This window comes from Wyeomyia smithii, chromosome 1 (genome assembly GCF_029784165.1).
Source record: "Wyeomyia smithii strain HCP4-BCI-WySm-NY-G18 chromosome 1, ASM2978416v1, whole genome shotgun sequence".
Classification (NCBI taxonomy): Eukaryota; Metazoa; Arthropoda; class Insecta; order Diptera; family Culicidae; genus Wyeomyia; species Wyeomyia smithii.
Window position 1 is genome coordinate 40,909,210 of NC_073694.1, and position 21,042 is coordinate 40,930,251.

The following is a 21,042-nucleotide window of genomic DNA, read 5'->3' on the forward strand; positions in this document are numbered from 1 at the left end:
TTAGTGGATGTAGCGTAATTGAAGATTGTTTTCAACTAAACCACTGATGAATGCCTCCTAACATATTTTCACAGCTCTCCAATCGTACACGTTGAATGAGAACAGCAGCGCTCTGATCAATGCCACCAACCATGTGTACATGTCCCTGGGGAACTTGTTGAAGCTCTGTGACGAAGTGCTACTCACGGCTGACAACGAAAATTGTCCCTCGCTCAGCAAAGAAAATGTAAAGGAAATTGTGGAGTTGGTAGACAATGCCGTCAACAATCTGGTCAACCTGGCAAACGAAAAACTCTCGGATAAAGCTGCAGGCAGCACCGCAAACGCCAACCATACGCACTCTTCCAACACGTTACAGCGGCCAGCAGTGGACATCGCTAGCCAGCGAACATCCCTGCCGGACATTCCACTAACGCCGCGAGAGCGGGACATTTTGGAGAAAACGTCGCTGAAAACTGTTCGCGCTTCCCACAGCACCGAAAGTATCCTACGTGATTCTAGTCCCCCGCCAAAACCTCCACTTCCCGATCGCGGCCAGGATCCACCGCCTTTGCCACCGAAGCGAAAGAGCCAACACTCGAAAAATCACTCGTTCCACGAAACGTCTGATTGCAACTCAGATTCCGCCTTTCTGGGGTGCGGAGCTTTGGATCGGATGTCTTTACGGTCACGCTCTCCTGAAGATAATTCTAGTCTGTTGAGTGCCAGCGCAGGTTCGCTGGACTCAGCCCTTAATCATTCACGTGAGGAGGAAGAACTGCGAGCGCTTACCCATGACAAATCTTCACTGCTGCTAGGGCAAACAACTGGTCATAACTCAACCGTGCGTTACTGTTTTAACTTTCATATCTATTAGAGTGCTTTAATATGTGTGTCTTTTTTCGGCAGGTTTGGGATGAAGCGGATTGCAGTGGAATTCAACTGCTCGGTGGAGGTGGTGTCATGCCGGCGGACATTACAGCTCTCAACAATCGAAACTCGAATGAATCGGGCTTCGAATCTATGCACTCACTGCGAATAAGTCGGGATCATCAGAGCAGCACAGCATTCAAATCGGCTGCCTACACCACCAGCAGCTCACAGATGCATAAATCAGAATCGCTGATAGATGCTGTAAGTTCGGGGAAATTGATTTCCATGCTTAGCAGTCAGCAACAGCAACACCAGCAGCAGCAACAGCAACAAAAAATCGACACTGTTGTGACGCAAGCGAGTGGCGATGGTGGCGATATAGTTTTGACTTCAACGACCACCACGGAGTTCACCAGCAGTCGTAGAATAGAAAAGGCCAGCTTGTCGAAGATAATACAATATGGTAGTATTGAGGCAAACGATGAGGTGTTTGGAACTGAGCATACCGACAAGCCACCGGCGCTACCGGTCAAATCCCGGACACATAGTATCAGAAGGGAGCGTCATCCGTCGATGTACGACAACGTAGATGAAACGGAACTGGAGCGAAGGTGAGCCGCTTTTCAGCTGTAAAATCACTGTTTTTAAAAACTAATTTTACCCTACTATGCAGTTCCCAGGATACGTTCAGCAATTGCTCTCTCCATCAGACCGGTTACCACAGCCGGCAGCAGATGATCAACAATCTGCCCAGCAAACACATTAGTTTGATCGAGCCACGCCATATGAATCATTTCAGCGAGGAACCACCGCCGTTACCGCTGAAAAAGAGACACAGTAAGTATCGTGCTGCTGCGTTCCGATGATTTTTTTCCGGTCCGGTTATAATCTTTGTCCCGATTCCGTTCGCCACAAAAAGTGCAATTTTTGGAGGTTCCTAATAGGCTTTTTCGGCCCGAAAGTTTTCTGGTGTTGTTAGGGGTTCGATTTTAATGAATTTGCCGATTTTTTTCTTAAGCTTCCATGCATTTTGCGTCACCCTCTCAGAATTTGATAAAACTTTGTGTGTGTAGTCTACCCTAAGTAACTTTGGATAGTTTTTGAAAAATTTTTCGAACTAATAGATAAGATAGCAAAAATTGTCAATGGATTGTTTAAAAATATTGAAAAAATATTTCAAAATAATGAAAAAATTGAATTTGAGAAGCCGCTTTTGGAAAAATCTATTAAAAAAAACCAAAAATGATTTTGAAACGATCGGTCATCTCAGTATTTTTTAAAATAAAGACAATTTAATTTTTATGCCAATCATTTTTCACGTTCTGTGCTTCTAAACGCCCATGTGTCTGCTGACAAGATTACGGTTAGAGAAAATTTGCCGAAAGATGACTTTTAAGGAATTGTTTTAACTTTCCTTTAAAAAAAATATTAAAAAAAAAATTAACTTGAGATTCTACACTGAAAAAAAAAAAAATTTAACAACATAAAGTGTTTTTCAAAAAATTGATCATTTCAGATTTCTTCCAAAGTAGGTTTTTAATTACCTAAAAAATTTCTCAGTATAGTTCTTTGTTAACAAAAACGTTTTCGTTTGAAAACCTCCTAGGTTCTAATTTTGGATAAGAACAAAAGTTCTTATCATGAAAAAGACAGTCAGAACAAAACTAACGATTTCCGAACCCGTCAATCGGATCCCCATTTCCTCCCCGGTAAAGCTAGTTAATTGTCTATGTTATCGCGTAGTTATTTGCTCCAGCACAAGTTACCTTTTTTTGTTTCGAACATCCCCCATCCGTATACATCCCCCTTTTGATTTGAAATAAATCCTGCAAACCCCCGCCAACAATTAGTACCAATGAGCAATTGCTAATCCCTTTCTTATATGTTACACACTTCAGTGTTTCAAAGTGTGGCCTATTCAGGTAAGTGGCCGAATTCTGCCCCGAATGGTTTTAAACGAAACCGTGTGTGACAGCTAACAGTGCAGTCGGTGTTGTTTTCTGTTGCTTCGCTATATACAAAAACCTGTCACACGCTTCTTATCGGCACCAACAATTACAACAGCGACAACACAGATACATGATGTCCTCACAAGTACACTGATCTTGACTGCCACTATACAGGATACTCTTGCCTTGCAGTTCGAAAGCCTCGAAGACCACATTTTCTATACTCTTGGTTGGAAATGGCTTGAACTGCTTTGTGTTGAATATTATGATTAATTTGTAGCTTATAGAACTCTTTTTGGTTTGATTCTGTATCTGTATATTACTTGAATGTATACCACTACAATACACTCAAAGGAAAGCGCGTGAAAAACTCTAATTCGGCCACACTTTCTGCTTTTCGAAAAAAAAACAAGTTTATTTTAGCTTATTCCTGGTTCCACACATCTAAACTTATTGTTTCGTAGTAGAATCATGTTTGATTCTCCTTCACAGAGCCTTTTTCGTTTATTTTGCCTCTAAGCAGTCTGTTCTTTAAATCTGTACAACTTTCGTAATCCAAATTTCGTGTGAGATTGCGAACACTTTAAGACACAAGTGGAAAATATTCTGACTAATATTTCTCTCATCGCAAACTTTGACAGTTATGGCATACATGGAGATGTTCGGCAGTGCATCACAGAGCCAATCCGAGTTCACGCGTCACTCGGTACATACGTATAACTTGTCACAGCACACCGGCGAACAACAGCTCCATCATCATCAGCTCCACCATCATCATCATCAAACGATGTCGATGACAAGCGGTTCCAGCAATCACAGTATTACCCACAGTCAAACGATGAAGTATGTGTACATAAATTTTCTCTACTGGGTCGTCAATCGTTGTAACTCTTTTTCCTTCCTACTTTAGCCTATCGCCGTCGCGTGTGGCCCCGCCACCGATATCGCCGCCAGGTTCGCCCGGCCTAAACGTAAAACCACCGGCACTTCCCCCGAAGCGCCAGCGAATCAACAGTAAAACACCAAGTATCACATCTACACCGCCGCCTAGTCCCAAAGTATTCAGCAACGATCTGCCATCGTCTCCATCACCGTCACAGTATCACACAGGCACCAACAGCTGCTCATCTCCTTCGCCCTCGTCTTCATCCGTGGGCACGCTTCTACCAACGCCCCCGCCAAAGAACCACTCAATGTTGCTAATCTCTGCCGCTGCTAGCAGTACGCCAACTACTTATCAACAGTCACCGGTGGCAAACAGCAGCGACCAGAATCCGCAGACATCAGCAGCCATAACCAAAATCAAGGTATCGCCCGTATCTGGGGACGATCAGCTTCTAGCATCTAACTCTAGTACTTCTCTCAACACTTCTATCTCTCCAAATTCTTCGCAACACTCGCAGTATAACAGTTTCAATAACCTTAACAACAATCACAGCAACAACAATAGTAGCCATAGTAAGTTAGCTAGCAATAACCTCGCGAGGACCGTTAGACCCTCCGAGGAAGTTGACTACCTTCACCTGAGCGACACGACGACGGCAGCGCCTATGGTAGTAGCTGCGACAGGAGCCCACCAGCGCCACTCGCGGTCACCGTCAGGTGGTGCAAAGACGAATCTCACAAGTCCTAGTAATAGTAGTCCTCTAGTCAACCAGAACAACAACAACAACAACAACAATCAGAGCAATAACAGTAGTGCAATAGCAGAATCTATCTCCGGCGGTAGCATCAACAGCGGCCGAAAAAGCACTGACGATGACGAGGTTGAGGTGGTACTTAGACGCAATAACAAGGTGCCTAGTATGCCCTATCTCTAACTGTGTTGTTTTAGTTGACCATTTGTGAGATAAGCTTTACTAACAGTATGCTTACGAATGGTTTTCTTCTCGTTTGCTTGAATTTTTAACATTTCACCTGATTTAGATAGATTTTTCTTTGATAATAAGATGCATGCATTCATTGTTGAAATTTGATTTTTTTTTCAAATAAATTATAACTCTTAACTCTGGTTTACAGAACGGGATCGCCTTGATCGAACAGCAACAACCTTCCAACCTGATGGAGGAGCTGGACGTGAGCAATTATTTAGTTTTTAAAAAAGAGAACGAGGACGGCCCGGATGTTAAGGGTGGTCACCCGGATGCGCTCATCATACACGCCACCCGAGTACAGAAGATTTCCGATGGTAAGTGGTGATCATAGGTCGCTCCGTTCTTGTTTTTTCTTTCCTTTTTCTCCACAGTGTTCCAGTTATGTTTTTTGTCTAACAGGCACTTTTGCAAATGCTATAATTATAAACACAGTCATTCTGACGGTTGACTGTTAGATCGAATACTCAACAAAGTTCTCTCTTATTTTTCTTTTCCTCTTTTGCACCTTCGACTAACCGAACAACCAAACCAATTGTGCACTGTGCGCGCGCACTGATTGTATTTTTTCGAAAAACAACTCTTTTTGCCATTAATATACGCACGTTTTCCGCGAACAAAAACCAATCAATCATTCAATCCATCAAAAACGCACCAAAATCAGTAACCGATGAGTTTCTAGAGGATGGTAAGCGCCTCTGGCGGGTGACAATACAAAGCTCACTAATTGAATTTCTGTAGTCCGTAGAGATTAGGAACATAAGAAAAAAGAGTGCCGCCTGATTCATGACCATACCTTTGTTTTGTTTTGCCTTTCGAACCAACTGCTGTGGTTTTGTAGTACAGTTTTTACATGTTCGATCAAGAACCTCAGCAGTAATTCGAACCAGCTTGATCTTTGGTGTGAGATCATCACATTTTCAGTTGCATACCATTGATGTCACCTTTCGTTCATACTGCAATACTTTTCAGCTTAATATTTTGTTCATTGAAATGAAAATTTGCTTTATAAAAGTTTGATTTTTATTTTTTTTTCTATGTCTGAATGCATTTTTGCATGTGGGTTGTACTTTATTGTTGTTATTTTACAGAGTGCAATTTATTTTATAGACGACTACCATTGTTGGAATACCATCTATGATATGGAATGTTGTTTTGTTTTTATTGCTCCGTGTTTCATACTTGACTTTGGTATTGTAAGATATTTGTTCACATCTAAGCCCTATGAAATTTGTTGCCTGATAAATGAACCACCAAAATTTAAAAAAGATACGGCAGATTCAATTATCATCATAGTTTCTTTCTAGCTCGATACACTTGTTCCAATGATGTTTTTATAATAAGAAGCGTCGACTATTGCTATTCTTTCCAGGTAGCTTTTCTACCTTAATGATTTCTTCTTTATGTTAAGAACAACAAGTTTAAAACAACAAAAATTTGTCAACACATTTTTGCCCAATTTTTTTCTGATGGGCGAAGTTTGGCGGAATTGCCTCTTTCGGCACAAAAACTATATCGTTTGCTTCGTACCACTCCATCACCGGTTTCGCGTAACGTCACGAAGTCAGATCCGGTCAAAACAGAGCGTCACCTCCGTGGAAATTTTAGCGCGTGTGAGCTGTATTTTGTAATTTTTAATCTGTAACGATTCAATGTCTTCTTAGCAATGAGGGTTTTTCTACTGCTTGTCTGACCAGACAGTTGATTTTTAAAAGAAAAGCAAGCTACATAAGGTTGCCAAAATACAAGAGAATGGGAGGAATAAGTAAACTACACTGAGAACAATATTTAAAGGATTTTGGGTTAGAATTATCGTTCAACATCCACCCCCGGAGCCGGTTGGCTCTTCGTAGGCCTATTGGCTTTACCTTGTAGAGATGCATCATCATGCTCTTGACCATGGCCTCTCAGAGTCCGCCTTGATGTGGAGCCTTTGGTGGATTGTAGCCCGAATCGATTTCTCGGAGCTGAGAGAACTTCTCCAGCTTTTGCAACTTGAGTAGCTCCTTAAGCTCGGTCAACTGTTGCTCGGCACCGATAAAGTTGGTGCCGTTATCTGAAACATAGCACTAAGCCTCGTTGACCAAGGAAGCGATGTAGTGCCCCAAAAAATCCATCTATCGATAATGTGCCCACCAATTCAAGGAGTATCGCTTCAGTGGACTTCATCCTTAGATAAAACGTAATCAACATAATCCACGCCTGTCCTTTAAAACGACTAGGCAGCAGTCACGCGAGCGCTTGGCAAGTCGCCCATATACTGCTACACCACCTTCCGCAGTTCCGCAGCACACGATGAATCGTAGGTTTCGCCTAAACAAGGTGAAACTGGCCAACAATCCGTTCAACCCAACATGCAGCTGTTCTCGATAAATAGCTTCGATGATCATCTCCGTAAATTGGTTTCTCTCAGACAGAATGCTTGGATGCTTCTGGTTCCTTGGAAGGTCTGTTTTCCTAGTTCTACTGTCGACTCTCAGCAGCTTCTCACCTTCATCGTAAATAAAATTCAAATTCTGAAGTTTACCTACCACTCGCTTATTCTGTAAAACACTCTTGATATCTTCACGGTACACGGTAAGCTGAATAATTCTCGCCATTAAATGCAACGAACCACGATAATCGACAGCGATCAATTTTCCGAACCGACGTTTGTTTTTAGACGCTTCGTCCACGCGTTACGGATGAAACAGGAAACGCATCCAAACACTCTGTAACATGGAGAAATTGCTACAATTGTCAATAACTTCATACGGGTTTAAGATTCAAATCACTTCGGTCACCATTTTTGGTGCCAACGTCTTCATATTCCTTAACTTCAACCTCATTTAAGAAGAGGAGGTCCGGACCGTTCCACCACAAAGAGTTCTTTATCAAGTCCATAGGAAGCACGCCGCGAGAAATTAAATCTAATGGATTATCTCCAGTAACGGACGTGCATCCACACCGCATCTGGCACCAACTGTAGAATCTCCGCGACACAATTGCGTACGAATACTGCCTGTTCCGGTTTGACTCTTTTTAGACATCACAGCACTATTTCAGAATCGGGTCTTAACACGACACGTCTGATGTCGATTTCCAAGGCTTCACACAGAGCTGCGGCACATCTTCAGCCTCCTCACTGTTCATCTCCTTCAGCGGAGATAACCGTTACTTCCCACATAGAAGTTTGATATTCGTGGAACGATCTTCGGCAACTCTTTTAGGTATTTGCAACACCCATACGCTCCGCGAGATGCATCCGAGAATTCGATCAACTCAAACTTTATCGAATTGTTCACTGTTACACGTCGCGTAATTCTCATGTTATTTATCTCACACAACTCGGACCTTAGTTTTTTCCATAATATCAGCTCTTCTTCAGGGATCGGATCTTCCCAGTCGATCTTTTGCCGCTAAGCAGCTGCATAACCATATTCGCTGAAACCACAATTGGACCCAAGACTTCCAAACGGTCGAAACATTTTGCGATCTCTGAAAAACACTTGCTGTTAGGTCAACGGTTCCAAGAGAATCACCATCGGTTTCACACGAAAGAGTCGCCAGAAACCCTGCTGGACCAATCTATCAACTGTTGCGAATTGTCGTCTATCCATACAAACCGTTGACATTTGATATCAACACTTGCTCACACATCAGTTGCACATCCGTAGAAAAAACGAATCTGGGCAGTCTTCATCGTTGGATGATGTTAAAAAGTGGGCTCTGAATGGTTGGTGCTTCCATCAATGCATCATTGAGGGACAGCTTCTCGACTCTCCCAAAGAACTAGCCTCACTTAGTATCTGCCATCTCAGCTCGGGCATAAGTAGCCCTTAGGAATTCTTCGCAGTCGTCGTTCTTCAGGGGCTCGTTTGTCTGCTCATCGATATCTATAAAACGTTTTATCAGGTCGTAAAGCCTTTTGTCGTTCCGTTTCACGGCAGTGGCTTGACAAATTCGGACTCCAGCAACCATCCCCGTCTTGTTTGTACACTAGACCGGTAACCAACCACCCTAGCAGACTCTTATGCACCAAAGAAAGGTCTTCAGGCGTGAGCATCTCCCAGCTTGAACTAGACCGTAAAATACCTCAGCACCGATCAAAATGTGAACCAGACTTGGGTCACAGAGCTTCGAATCTGCCAGTCTTAAGCCAACCCGCAGCATCTAGTTTCATGGAGAATAGTGTGCGTGCCACTCGAGGCACTACGAGATAATCCTTAACGAAAAAGCAGGCACTTGTTCTGGACTTCACAGTGGCAGAGATTTTGAACTTCACCGTAAATTGGGCTCCATTCACCCCTAACACAGGATTATTTTAATATTCCTTCGGCAAGAGTAACAGATTACTCATCCTTTGGAAACTTTTGCGCAATGCTAGTATGTCGATCATGTCAACGACCGGAGTCGTCAATAATACCTACTTCCGGTCTAGAACGGGGATGACTGTAACTTCGCACTTCCCTTCTATCTTCTTTGCCTTATTCTTTGATCTGAAACCTTCAACAACCGTTTTCGCCTCAGTCTTCTCTGTTGCCTCTTCCGAAGTTTCCTTCTTCTTTTCGCCGTGCATCAGTGGATCATGCTTCTTTTTACACGGACACCATTTACTGTCCTCCAGCTTACAGTTCACCGTACGATGTCCCTTCTTGAGGTAAGCAAAACAGAGGCCAAATTGCTTTGCCTTTTTATATCGGCTGCTTTCATTTCTTGAACGGTTACATTCATTTTCTTGAACGAATCGCAATCTTCGATCTTATGCTTTTGATTACTACAAATGCTCCCAGGCCTTGCGGTATCGATATTAAATTAGGATGCAATCAGGATCACAACAATAGTTTTCGAAAACTCATCCTCCATCTTCAAGTTGTGGAACGCCCGGAATTCCAAGCGCTTCTCCACAACGTCAAGTAACGATCTCAGCTCAGCAAGAGAACCATGCGAAGGTTTTCGCACTTCTTCGTTAGGAACCTCCATGCACCCTCGTAGTTGCTATCATTTAACGTTTGTTAGTCAATCGAACCATGCGCTCTCCCGACCAAAGCCCTTTCAAGATAATGTAGCTTAGTGGCAGGTGAGTCTCCAGGAACATTTGTTGACGATGTTCATGTTGTCATAGTTCCCCTCAAACGCAGGCTGTCTGTTGGAGCAACATGGACGGCACTATCTGGTCCGGTACTGGCTTTCTACTGGTACCAGGTTGTAGGACAGAGTATTCAAGAAACTTGCATTGTCCTTCTGCTGCAGTGAGGTCAGCAATCGCTCATTTGATGACATCGTACGTCTGGATTATTTCCGTACGTCTGGATTCATTTCGGAAGAATTCTTAGAGCTCCTCAAAATCTACGAACTTCGCTTCGAATTCATCCTTCTTGCTCGGATCCGTCTTGAAAATCCGAGTCAAGAACTTGTTATAATCATCATAGGCAGCATCAACGGTTTTGGTAGATAAACGAAGGGAATAACGGCTAAATTTACCGTTATCGGATTTTGCTCAATCAATCGTTTGTCGGATCCGTTCCGTCTTACCTTAGGTCATGCGGAGGCACTGTTCTAATGCTGCGACAGACTCGGTCATCTTTCTGTTTTGCAGTAGCGATTCTGTTGCCTTTTCTGTCTAAAAACACTGAGAACTGGACTCGACTTCACTAAGGCGATTGGATCGGAGATCCAGTGGATGTCGCGAACAAACACATTTTCAGCTTCCCGGAACGTAAATGCATTCTAGATACGCCTTTCGAGCTCTTCGTGACATCTTTACATATATTCCATCTTTACATATGTTTCATATTACGTCACAAGCACACACAATCGTATTCTTTCCTTGTGAATAGATCATTGCACACGAAAAATAACCTCACTTTTCTGACACTTCCCACGGGTTTGTTTACAAGGTGTTCTATTCACTTTTTATGTGATCGGAGTGAAAATTCATGATACGAGTACGAAAAAGATGGGAAAATTCTCCGCCTATGCAAATTCGTTACTGTGATCTTTTGGTTTATTCTTGGAAACACAATTTTTAACAAGAAACTTCCGCTTTTCTATTCGAGCCGAAAATTTTTCTTTGTAAACAAACCCGCGACAACTGTCAAATCTCTTTCTTCTTCTTGTTTTGTGACGTCATCGTGCAACGATCTATTGATTTGCTTTTTTTCTACGGAAAAATCACTTTTCTTGGCAACGTGTATCAAATTTTCAATGGACCTTTTCAAAATGGCCGCCGAATGCACTCTAGCGCCAAAACACCACGAAATAAACCGTACCAGTGGTACAGGCCGTATTTTTCTTGTTCTTTTGCACAATTCGGTGGAACGCAAACCGGGAATCGCGTGTCCGAGTTTCTTGAATAGACAGAAATAAAACAAAACAACATCGCAAAACGAATGAGCGATGCGCGAATGTAAAATAACCATTCTTTCTATGTTTGAGAGCCGACGGACGTTCTACATTTACGAGCGAAAGCCTACTGTGAATTGTGATGCCCATTAACGAAGTGAATCAAATGAAAGTAATAATCGTTTACAAGCTTGGATTAGAGGAAGGGCAGCAGACGCTCCTGGATGTATTCGTCATATATTTTGCCGTTGATAGTGCCTGTCGTTATATACGGTCTGCTGAATTTGCTGTACTCATAGATTGCCTGCCACACCAAAAACTTTTTAGCAAATTTGTCGGCCTTCTTTTCCCGGGACTTGCCATTGAAAAGCTCCAAGCCGGAAATTGCTTGGTATCCGCTTTAATGTAGGGCTTGTCGTCCATTACGATGCATTTCGGCTACACCAACCACTTGTGATACAGCTTCCTGGTGTGAAATTTGGCCACCGTATTTTGTTTGGTTCGCTTGGGCGCCTTCCTAACCTTGAAGACATGAAATCTGGCGTTTCACTGTCTTCTGAACAAACCAGACGAAAGAATTGACCTTCTTGTACACGTCTCGAATCTAAAGATTTGGAATGCACGTGAAGTAATTCCTCATCTTCATTGCTTTTACATGGTCGTTCGTTTCTGCTTTTTCGCCGCTGGGACGTCTGGGTCTGGATGGTTGATTTCCAACTGTTTCGCAATCGACCTGTTGGACTCGCCTGAATTTTTCACAACCACGCCCATAATTTTCCAGCTTGCCACTGATTATTAATCGTAGAATTCGACATTTGGAGGCCTACTTGCACGTCCTGTTCGACACCCGCTCTGGTATCACAAACAAAGGCTTCCTGCAATGGCCTCAGTCTTTGGAACAGGAAAATAAGGATGGTTAGGTCTCGATAGTTATTACAGTCGAACCTATGGTCTTTCTTATAGATAAGGCATTCGAGTCCTTCCAACCAGTGCGTAGGTAGTTTTTCCTCAGACCATACCCTTAAGATAAACAGGTGAATTGCACTATACAGCCGTTCGCTCCCGAACAAATTTCTCTCGTCCGATATGTGCGTTCATACCTCCGATGACGACCTTCATGTCGGGTTGTGGCACTCTCCGTACGTTTGCTCAAGGAGCTCGAAGAACCCTCCTTTACGTCGTTGACTTCATCGTTTGTCGGCGCGTACACATTAAAAAAATTGTAACTAAAGAATCTGTCCTTGATCCTCAATACGCATAAATGGTCATCTCATCAGAAACTCCTTTTGGATTTTGTGATACACTCTCTGATTTGCTAAACATCAAGTGATGCTACTTATACCGAAACATAAATATTCACCCTACCTTTCCGTTATTCATTAGCTAATATCGTATTGAAAATTGCATTCATTATAACTAGTTTTGACCAAAGAGAATGCCATTGAAATGCACGATATAGTTTTGCTTAGATATTAATATATATATAAAAAAAACAACTTTGATTTTATTCGCACACTAAAACCCCATTCAAACTAAATTCTTCTCCTCGGCCGAAATAGCTTACGGCGAAGCATTTATCACGACTTTCCGCACCTTCATCTCTCCGTTGGAACTAATCCAGAAGTTAACCCATCGGTACTCGCTGTTCCACTGTCAGATGATCGACGTAAAGCAGAAAGCCGCCAAAGAATCATTCTCGCTGTTGGTGCGGGTAGTTAACGACCTAACGTAAGTTTCACCTCGTCACAAAGTTCTTCCATCCAGCACGCCTCTAATGCTTCATAACCTCCTTAAACGCCTTTTCCAAACACGCAGAAGCCCGGATCTCTCCCGCCGACTGCTGGAGATTCTAATGAACTTCGTCTACCAGTTGGTGTGCGCCGGACATCTCACCATGGCCAAATTGCTGCGGGTAAAGCTGATCGAGAAGGTCACATTGTACAAGCAAAAAATGTACAAGGAATCGTGCACGCTGGCGCGCGAGGTGATGACATCCCCGCCCAGCCTGTTGGATCTAAAATCGGCTGAAATTGCCGAACAAATGACGCTGCTAGATGCGGAGTTGTTCCATAAGATCGAAATCCCTGAAGTGCTCATCTGGGCCCAAGAACAGAACGAGGAACGGTCCCCGAATCTGACCACCTTCACCGAGCATTTCAACAAAATGTCCTATTGGTGAGTGTTTGTCGTGGCCTATCGAAAAAATCGTATTGTGTTAACGATACGTTGATTAATTATTTTGCAGGGCGCGGTCGCAAATTTTGAGACAGGAAGATGCCAAAGATAGAGAAAAACATGTGATTAAGTTTATCAAGATAATGAAGCATTTACGAAAGATCAACAATTACAACTCGTACTTGGCGCTACTGTCGGCGCTGGATTCCGCACCAATAAGACGGTAAGTGTAGATCATTTAGAGTGGAGTGGATTGCATACTTACATAATTATTCAATTTTCCAGACTGGAATGGCATCGCACTATAACTGAGGGTCTTAAGGAGTACTGCGCACTAATCGATTCAAGTTCTAGCTTCCGAGCCTACCGTCAGGCATTAGCTGAAACCAATCCTCCCTGCATACCATATATGTAAGATTTATCTTTTTGAAATGTTCCTTTGCTTCGTTCCAACTAACGTTACATTTCTCGGCAGTGGTCTTGTTCTTCAGGATCTAACTTTTGTGCATATCGGCAATCCGGACTTGCTGCAGGATGGTTCGATTAACTTCTCGAAACGATGGCAACAGTACCACATCGTTGTAAATATGAAACGTTTCAAGAAGGGGTAGGTTTTTTTTCGTTAAATAGAATAATAAGTTTAAAACTAACAACTCAATCAACGTTTTTTTTTAGATCGTACCAATTTAAAAAGAACGAGAAGATAATCGGTTTCCTTGACAACTTCGAGAACTGCCTAGACGAGGACGCGATGTGGCAAATTTCCGAGAGTATCAAGCCGCGGGGCGGGCGGAAGACTAACGCAACGAGCAATTAGTATAAGCTGAACTGTCTGAAAGGCAGTGACGAACATGAACAAGCGATGCTGCTGCAGGAGCAGAGAAAATCCGCTCAATAGCAGCGGCAGCGAAAGCAACATTAATCGCAGCCAGTGGACCACGACCACCTGACGAAAGGGGAGGGGGGCTGCCCAGCGTGAGAGGTATCGTCATTACAATGCCAAAAATGCTTTTTACATGTATAAGCTAGTTGTTTTTAAATTATTTTCGTTTACTATGAACCTTATTTTTATTTTGGTTCCCACATTTTTCGATACCGAATGTCCGGACTTCGCCGAAAATTTCATTGATTTTATTTTAGTGTTTTTTTTTCCTGTTGTTTAGTTCCCTTTTCGCTAGATTTTTCGAAGCTGTGGTTCCCACTATGTTTCGATAGGTAATATAGGAAAGCAATCAGTATAGAAAGAAAGGGATTTTTTCTGCAATTGTATGATTATCTAGTATCGTATAAAACCTTTACCAGAAGTAACCCTAATGCAAATTGTAAATAACAGACAAAAAAACGCAAAACCGTTAAGTGTTATGTGGTAGTCAAAAGCAAAGCAAAAATTATCAAACATTAGTGCTAAAGTAAATATAACTAGCGCTGGAAATCTCCAAACATAAATACACTCACACCAACAGCATTCAAAATGAATAAACTCTTATTTTGAACCACTCAGTTTAGTTTATTTTCTTTTTATTCTGTTTTCTATCAAGAAACTTCCCAGATTTCATAGGTTTATTTCACACAATTATATGTCGGGTTTTAGTTAGACTTTCGTTCCAAGCGTTGTATAGAGGTCAATAAAAAATAATAAAATTTACTACCAGGAACGAACAGTCACACATAAACACACTAACAAAATAGTCAACGCAATGCTTTAACGTTAATCTACTGCTGCAAGTACACAGACTATTAGATGTTGAATGCGAATTCCATCAATAACCAAAATGTGCAACAATGAAGAAGCAAAATATTTGAAACAACGAATCAAATCTAACATGATCAACAAGTCATAACTACCGCAATTGTCGATAGGAAGCATACTTACTAATATATTATAACAAATATTTACAACTGAACCGCAGGCTAATTCGAGTGTACTTCTGATCATACTGCTAGGTGAAATTACTGTCACATTAACGTTTTGTCGTATTGTGTGGAAAAGTATCTACTGTTGGATTGTTGGATGAAGAACCAGAGTTTTGTTTTGCACTCAGCGACTTCGAACACTTATCTCATCCTGTTCATCTATACGAATGAGTTTTGAGTAGACATTCAAATACACACCCGGAAACACCCGAATGTTTCTGTTTCTGTTCTGTTTCTTGCGCTTTGGTTGCGTAACGTAACCAGTCGCAGGTGACAGAGAATTTTGCGTTTTCAGATGGATTTCAGAAAGATCGATGGAAAATGAACGCAAAGCTGTGAGAATATGCGCAGAATTTTTCGAGATGGTAGATCAACTGCGGAGCAAGAGTGTGCCACAAGGTAGTTGCCGCACAAACTGCTGGACACATAATCTGTTTTTAGCTTTTAAAGCAGCGTACGATACAGTTGAAAGAAATAAGCTGTTCATTTGGTCTCGAGTTACGATACTAGCCAGTCGTCATAGGCTCGAGTCTCGGGTTGGGAGAGACTGTTAATGTTAGTACCAAACAGTGGGCTGCGAAGTCTGTGTATAAAACCAAAAGGTCAAGTTCCGAATCGAAATAGATCCGCAAGGCTTTGCTTTGCTATCCGAAATTTTTCGGAAGGTAATCTTGAGGATGCTTGCGCTCAACCGAAGCCCTGTAATTCATTATTAAATTCGAAAGACCTCTGAAAAGGTCCCCTTACATCACGTGGCACACACCGGAAAATTCAGTTAGACATTCTGGTTGAATTGTGGCATTTAATGAGCCCCCATAAGTCTCTATTATGTCGAATGAACTAAGCAGTTGAATAAATTGGCAGACACATCACAAAGTAGGCGTGTAGAAAATCGTATTTTGCTTCGAAAAGCTGAGGCGAGGCTAGTAACTTCTTCGTGTTTTGTTTATGTAGCCTTCCTTTCTATTAGATAAATAAATATCTCAATTTTTAGTGTTTCAAGTGGTGAATTGTTCTCGGGATGCCTGAATATGAAAGACAAGGTATGTAACTTTGTTAAAAACAACTTAAATGGATCTAAAGAATCTAGAGCTGTGTGGAAATCCGTGGGTTTACGCCTCGATTAGAATGAAGGATGACAGATTATGAACAAGGAGAAAAAATGTCAACTTTTGCGCTCGTTACTCTCAGGTGTGAATGTGTGAGAAATGTTATCCCGAGTAAAAAAGATGCGATTCTACTCAATCCTTGATTCTGCCGCTGTAGTTTCTTCATCGTCAACTTTCTAATGCTTTTTGTACTCATCACTTCCGAGTTACTGATTGACCTAATTATATAAAAAAAGAATTGAACACATCTTGACTTCCTGTCAAGAAACATTTGAAGATTAACCCAGAATCTTTTTCCTGAAAAGCTTTTTTGGTATCTTATTTGGCTTTTATTCAATCAAATCTAATAAACAGAGCTTGTTTAGCTGTTGTTCAACTGACTAGATCCGACACCAGGAGATTTTCTGAGGCGAAAAAACTCTGGGATCACACCTTCCATCGTATGAGGAAATAAAGCCGTTGGCGCCCCTGGGTTAATCAACAAGTCGTAAGTTAGAGCCCTGGGTGGAGTCGTCCCCTGGCGTCGGTGATATGCACAGAGGCGGAACTAGGCTGACGGAAAATAGGCGAAAACAAAAAAAAAAACGATTGTGTCCCTAAGCTCTGCTGAATCATACTTGTATACTCCTAATTTTCATAAGTTTGATATCGTATTCGGTAATAACTCAAATTTTAAAAGGTTTTCTACGTCACCGTGAGTTTTGTATCAACCTGTTTTGGGTTCATCATTAATAATCAGTCAGTTTATCACACACCTAGCAAAGAAGGATAGCACATCATAGAAAAAGCAAGCAACGATAAGTGTAGCACATTTGTATTACTAGAATATTAGGTGAAATTAATCGAATAGACTATACTCTCTAGAACCTACCAAGCATTTATACGCTGGACCAAAACACTTTTACCCATTTCCCGACGTTCAGCTGTTTGTCGTTGTCTACTACAAGGACAGAGGTAATGTTTTACTAACTAACCGAAAACACATATCATGTGCTAACAAATCACAGTCAGAAATCCCTGCTTCGAAGAAGTGTACGGCAGCAATTCTTGGAACGGGACTAGAGACGTTTAGAAAAATGAAGAAAGCGGGTGACGAACAAGACTTTTTGCCAAGTAGCGAACCACTTAGAACAAACAGCTTCTCTTTTACGTTACCATAATCAAACTAACGAAATTTCGCTTTTTATATAAATATAAATGTAAATGTGCTGGAAAATACTCGGAAGCTAATAAAAAAAAAAATCCTCTTCTAGTTGAACGTAAACAAGTTTAGATATCTAGATAGTATGCTAGGTATGTCCAAACTTGAACTAATCGGGTATTTAGATTCCAAAATGGTCAACGCGAAAGCGTTGTACCTGCAAAACAGTGAGAATTAATGCAATTATCTATTTATATTTGAAATAAGCGAATTAAATCAAAAAAATGAAGAGAAAATCTGTCGAAAGACTAGAAGGAAAAGGATATTATACAAGTATTTGGAAATAATGAAGCATATTTTTAGTTTTGAACCAAACCCAATTTAGCGTTAGTGCATAACTTTTACACGAATAGATGTTGCATAAAATACATACTTTTAAAAGTGAGAACAAAACTAATGATACGGCAACCAACGGGTGATGATGGACTTTGATAAACGGCTAAAATATCTTCAAGTTATTTATGTTCGTGCAATAACTGAACACAGTATCATACAACATATAATATATCCTAAAGCATTACTGAGTAAGGCACTCCAAACACATTGACTAACAGGTGGGTGGCTATCGGGTAGCTAACAATAACGTAAATGCATTCAACAGTAATGATTACATTTCAGCCACACTTAAAATAAAGCAAACTTGATGAATAAGAATTGATGTGATACAATTACTTTTACTGTAATACACGGCAGAAATAAACTTAGCAGTTACGAAATCAAGCAATTGTTGAAGTTCTTTTTCCTACAAAATAAAAGTTATGTGTCCTTTCGAAACTGTCTCGAAAAAGCAAATATAAAATCTTCCTAATTCATCGCTTAAAAAGCGGTTTGCAGAAGCTATACAGCAACGTGTTATTAAGAAGTCATTCTACGTGTTCTAAAATAACTTTTAAAGCTATTTCGGCTTTTCTATAGCTGGAAAAATAAAATGAAAAATGTTTTTTGTACGTCACTGCAGGTTGTAAAAGACTATGTACTATTTTGATAATTCGACGAAAAAAATTATATCTTTTCGAATTAGGTTGCACAACTTAATTCGTGGTTTTCTATTAGTCCAGTATGTTTGATAAATTTGATGATTGAAGTGGACAAACCGTATGATCTAATACGCAGCCATCCGATTTGGTTGATGGATATGTAAATCCCTAGCTACCAACTTTTTAATGGGGTATCAACAGAGTTCATTTCGTTTGACAGCAGGCAGTGTTCATCCGTATATATCAGCTGGTGCATTGATTTTTTTTTTTGAAGTGGAGTTTATTTTCTATTTGCGCTCATCAACATTGACAGGAAATTTTGCAGTTAATAATTTAAGAAACGACCCTGAAATGGTTTGTGTTCCGTGTTTCATAATTCCGGTGCTGCTGTACCTGTGGCACAAGTTCGTACAGCCGTACGTGCTACGCTTTTGGAACCCTTGGGAGAAGAAGGACAAGGATGGCAACGTTATCAAAGCTGGACCAGAGTTTCCATTCAAGTGTGCGGGAGGTGTTTGCCCGTTCCCGGCCAAGGACAAGAACAAACCGGAAGTGCAAGCTGGAGCCGATGGTAGCGGAAGTTGCACCAATGTGGCTGAAGCTAGCCCGAACACGGAAGGAGAAACTAAGAAAAGCCTGTGAAAGAGTTGCCTACTTTTGAATGAATAATGATGTATATGAATGCTTTAATTTAATAACCTGTTTACTATAAGAAACGGTGCAAACAAATTGATGTAAAACAACATAATGTCTATTATTTAGCTAACAGTGATTTATTAACAAGCAACTTGGTAATGGTGATAACATCATTAACAATTCCAGCATGAATTTACTGTGAAAATGAAACTCCTTACATTTACCAGGTTAGAGAAATTAACTGGTTATTTTTTCATTCCATTGTACCTTAAATTACTATTTGAACTTTTTAAATTACTTTTCTCTAATGTTAATATTTCTGGACCAATATTCTTCAATTGAACATATTTCTGGATAGACATTGTGTGAGATTATTTTTTACGCTTATTCTAATAGTAGAAGTGCCTCAAAAGGCCGCAGAATACAGCACTCGTGCGCTAATTGCACGAAAGTTGCAGTGCAACTAGCGGATGGCCTTTTAATTGCATGAACTCAAAACTGTCAAAAATTTTTAGGGGGTGCGCTAATGTTTGGTTTTCGTGTATCCGTTGCCGGAAAGCTTTTAGCAGCTTTCATAGAGCGATTAACGGAATTAGCAACCGCACCGTGTCTGCCATGTGCAATAACAGATATCTTGGAAACAACATTCGAAGTGGTGTTGAACGATGAGTAAGGTCGAAGAGTCATCGAGGGGAACAGAAGAGAAATTGAGAAGGACTAACGAGCTGTGGATCCGCCAACCTTGGACGATGTGGAAAAGGTTTGCAGAAAGCTGAAGAGTAAAGGAGCGGAGTCTCACACGCTTCTTGGCTTTGCGGACGACATCGATTCCATCGGTGTTTGTCGTAGAGCTTTGAAGGAGGCCTTCACGGCTCTCAGAATCGAAGCTGCGATAGTTGAACTCACCACAAACACTGTCAAAATGAAGCTCATGGTGGCTGGTAGAGAGCGTGGTAGTTGGTGCTGCGGTGGCGATTGATGGGGACACTTTCGAAGTGGTTGATGTATTTGTTTACCTTGGTACACTCGTAACGTGTGATAACGACGTGAGTCGTAAGGTGAAGAGACGGATTGCCTATCCGGTAGGTCTCGCAGCCTCCAGATTCGCACGAAATCTTCCGGTCCTCAGGCGGTGTAACGGAGACTGCACCATTACCTTGAAGCGATCTTTAAAGCTCTTGCGGGTTATGGTTGACGATAAGCTCACATCAACTAAGCTTGCAAGAGGGCTCCAACGGCTATTAGAGCACTATTTTGAATGATGTCGAATAGCTCAGCGGTGGATGGCAGCAACGTAAGCTTTTTGCCAGCGTGGTTTCGTACATACTTAGATATGGAGGTCCAGTGTGGTCCAAACCGCTAGTTATCGAGGTAAACTGGACAGTACCTACAGGTTCATGTGCCTGAGGGTTGCGAATGCGTACAGTGTCACGACCTGTATAGCCATTAGGGAGGACGTAGAATGCTTCGACCAACGTGATACAAGGTACCAGAAGATAACTATCGATGATCAGATAGCAGCAGGAATGGTCCAATTCCGCGAAAGGTAGAAGGACGCACCGACTTATTCCGGTGGTATCCGGACGGGCGCCATGGAGAAGTAAACTTCCACCTGACACAGATCCTGTCAGGTCATGCTTGCTTCAGGCAGTATCTACACAGGTTCGGGCATGCGAGGTCCCCCATGTGCCCCGAGTGCATGGATGCCGAAGAGACTGCTGAACATGTCTTTTTCGTATGTCCTCGTTTTGCGCGCGCGCGGAGCAACATGAAGAAATTGAGCGGGCCAGACACTACTCCGGACAACCTAGTTCAGAGGATGTGTAAAGACCCGAACAAATAGTCCCAAAGTTGCAAAGCAGACGACAGGTTGAACACATACACGCTAGTCTCAGCTAACTTCCAGTTTCCAGGTTAGTTAGCTAATTAGCTAGAAGATCTGAGAGCCAGGAGGTTGCACAGAGCATAAAAACCGCTCCCTGAAGCAATAGCTAGCAGTCGTCCCGGAAAGTATTATGGGCTGGAGACTGGAGG

At 41.7% G+C, this 21,042-nt stretch overlaps 2 protein-coding genes across 8 annotated transcripts in view; both read left to right on the forward strand.

Moving 5' to 3' along the window:
• The window catches only part of LOC129719044 (guanine nucleotide-releasing factor 2), a 115,268-nt gene extending 97,149 nt beyond the window's left edge, over window positions 1-18,119 (forward strand). For 2 of the 7 annotated variants that reach the window (XM_055670400.1, XM_055670396.1), the window contains 14 exons: window positions 75-823; window positions 889-1,463; window positions 1,526-1,689; window positions 2,751-2,774; window positions 3,443-3,644; window positions 3,712-4,597; window positions 4,821-4,989; window positions 5,337-5,360; window positions 12,556-12,724; window positions 12,812-13,171; window positions 13,242-13,394; window positions 13,457-13,582; window positions 13,647-13,778; window positions 13,847-18,119. In XM_055670400.1, coding sequence (XP_055526375.1) covers window positions 75-823; window positions 889-1,463; window positions 1,526-1,689; window positions 2,751-2,774; window positions 3,443-3,644; window positions 3,712-4,597; window positions 4,821-4,989; window positions 5,337-5,360; window positions 12,556-12,724; window positions 12,812-13,171; window positions 13,242-13,394; window positions 13,457-13,582; window positions 13,647-13,778; window positions 13,847-13,988 — 3,875 coding nt within the window. In that variant the 3' untranslated portion in view covers window positions 13,989-18,119. The remainder of the gene's footprint in view (window positions 1-74; window positions 824-888; window positions 1,464-1,525; window positions 1,690-2,750; window positions 2,775-3,442; window positions 3,645-3,711; window positions 4,598-4,820; window positions 4,990-5,336; window positions 5,361-12,555; window positions 12,725-12,811; window positions 13,172-13,241; window positions 13,395-13,456; window positions 13,583-13,646; window positions 13,779-13,846) is intronic. The other 5 variants (XM_055670399.1, XM_055670401.1, XM_055670397.1 and 2 more) reach the window with 5 other exon arrangements.
• Window positions 18,120-18,605: 486 nt separating this feature from the next.
• LOC129728003 (UPF0729 protein AAEL015238) lies at window positions 18,606-19,188 on the forward strand. The gene has a single exon (XM_055686356.1). It carries the CDS (start codon window positions 18,724-18,726, stop codon window positions 19,012-19,014), a length of 291 nt encoding a protein of 96 aa, XP_055542331.1. The 5' UTR covers window positions 18,606-18,723; the 3' UTR covers window positions 19,015-19,188.
• The last annotated feature ends 1,854 nt before the right edge of the window (window positions 19,189-21,042 follow it).

Excerpts from the sequence above, each read along its gene's own strand:
- LOC129728003 (XM_055686356.1), top strand. The coding sequence starts at position 18,724 with ATGGTTTGTGTTCCGTGTTTCATAATTCCGGTGCTGCTGTACCTGTGG.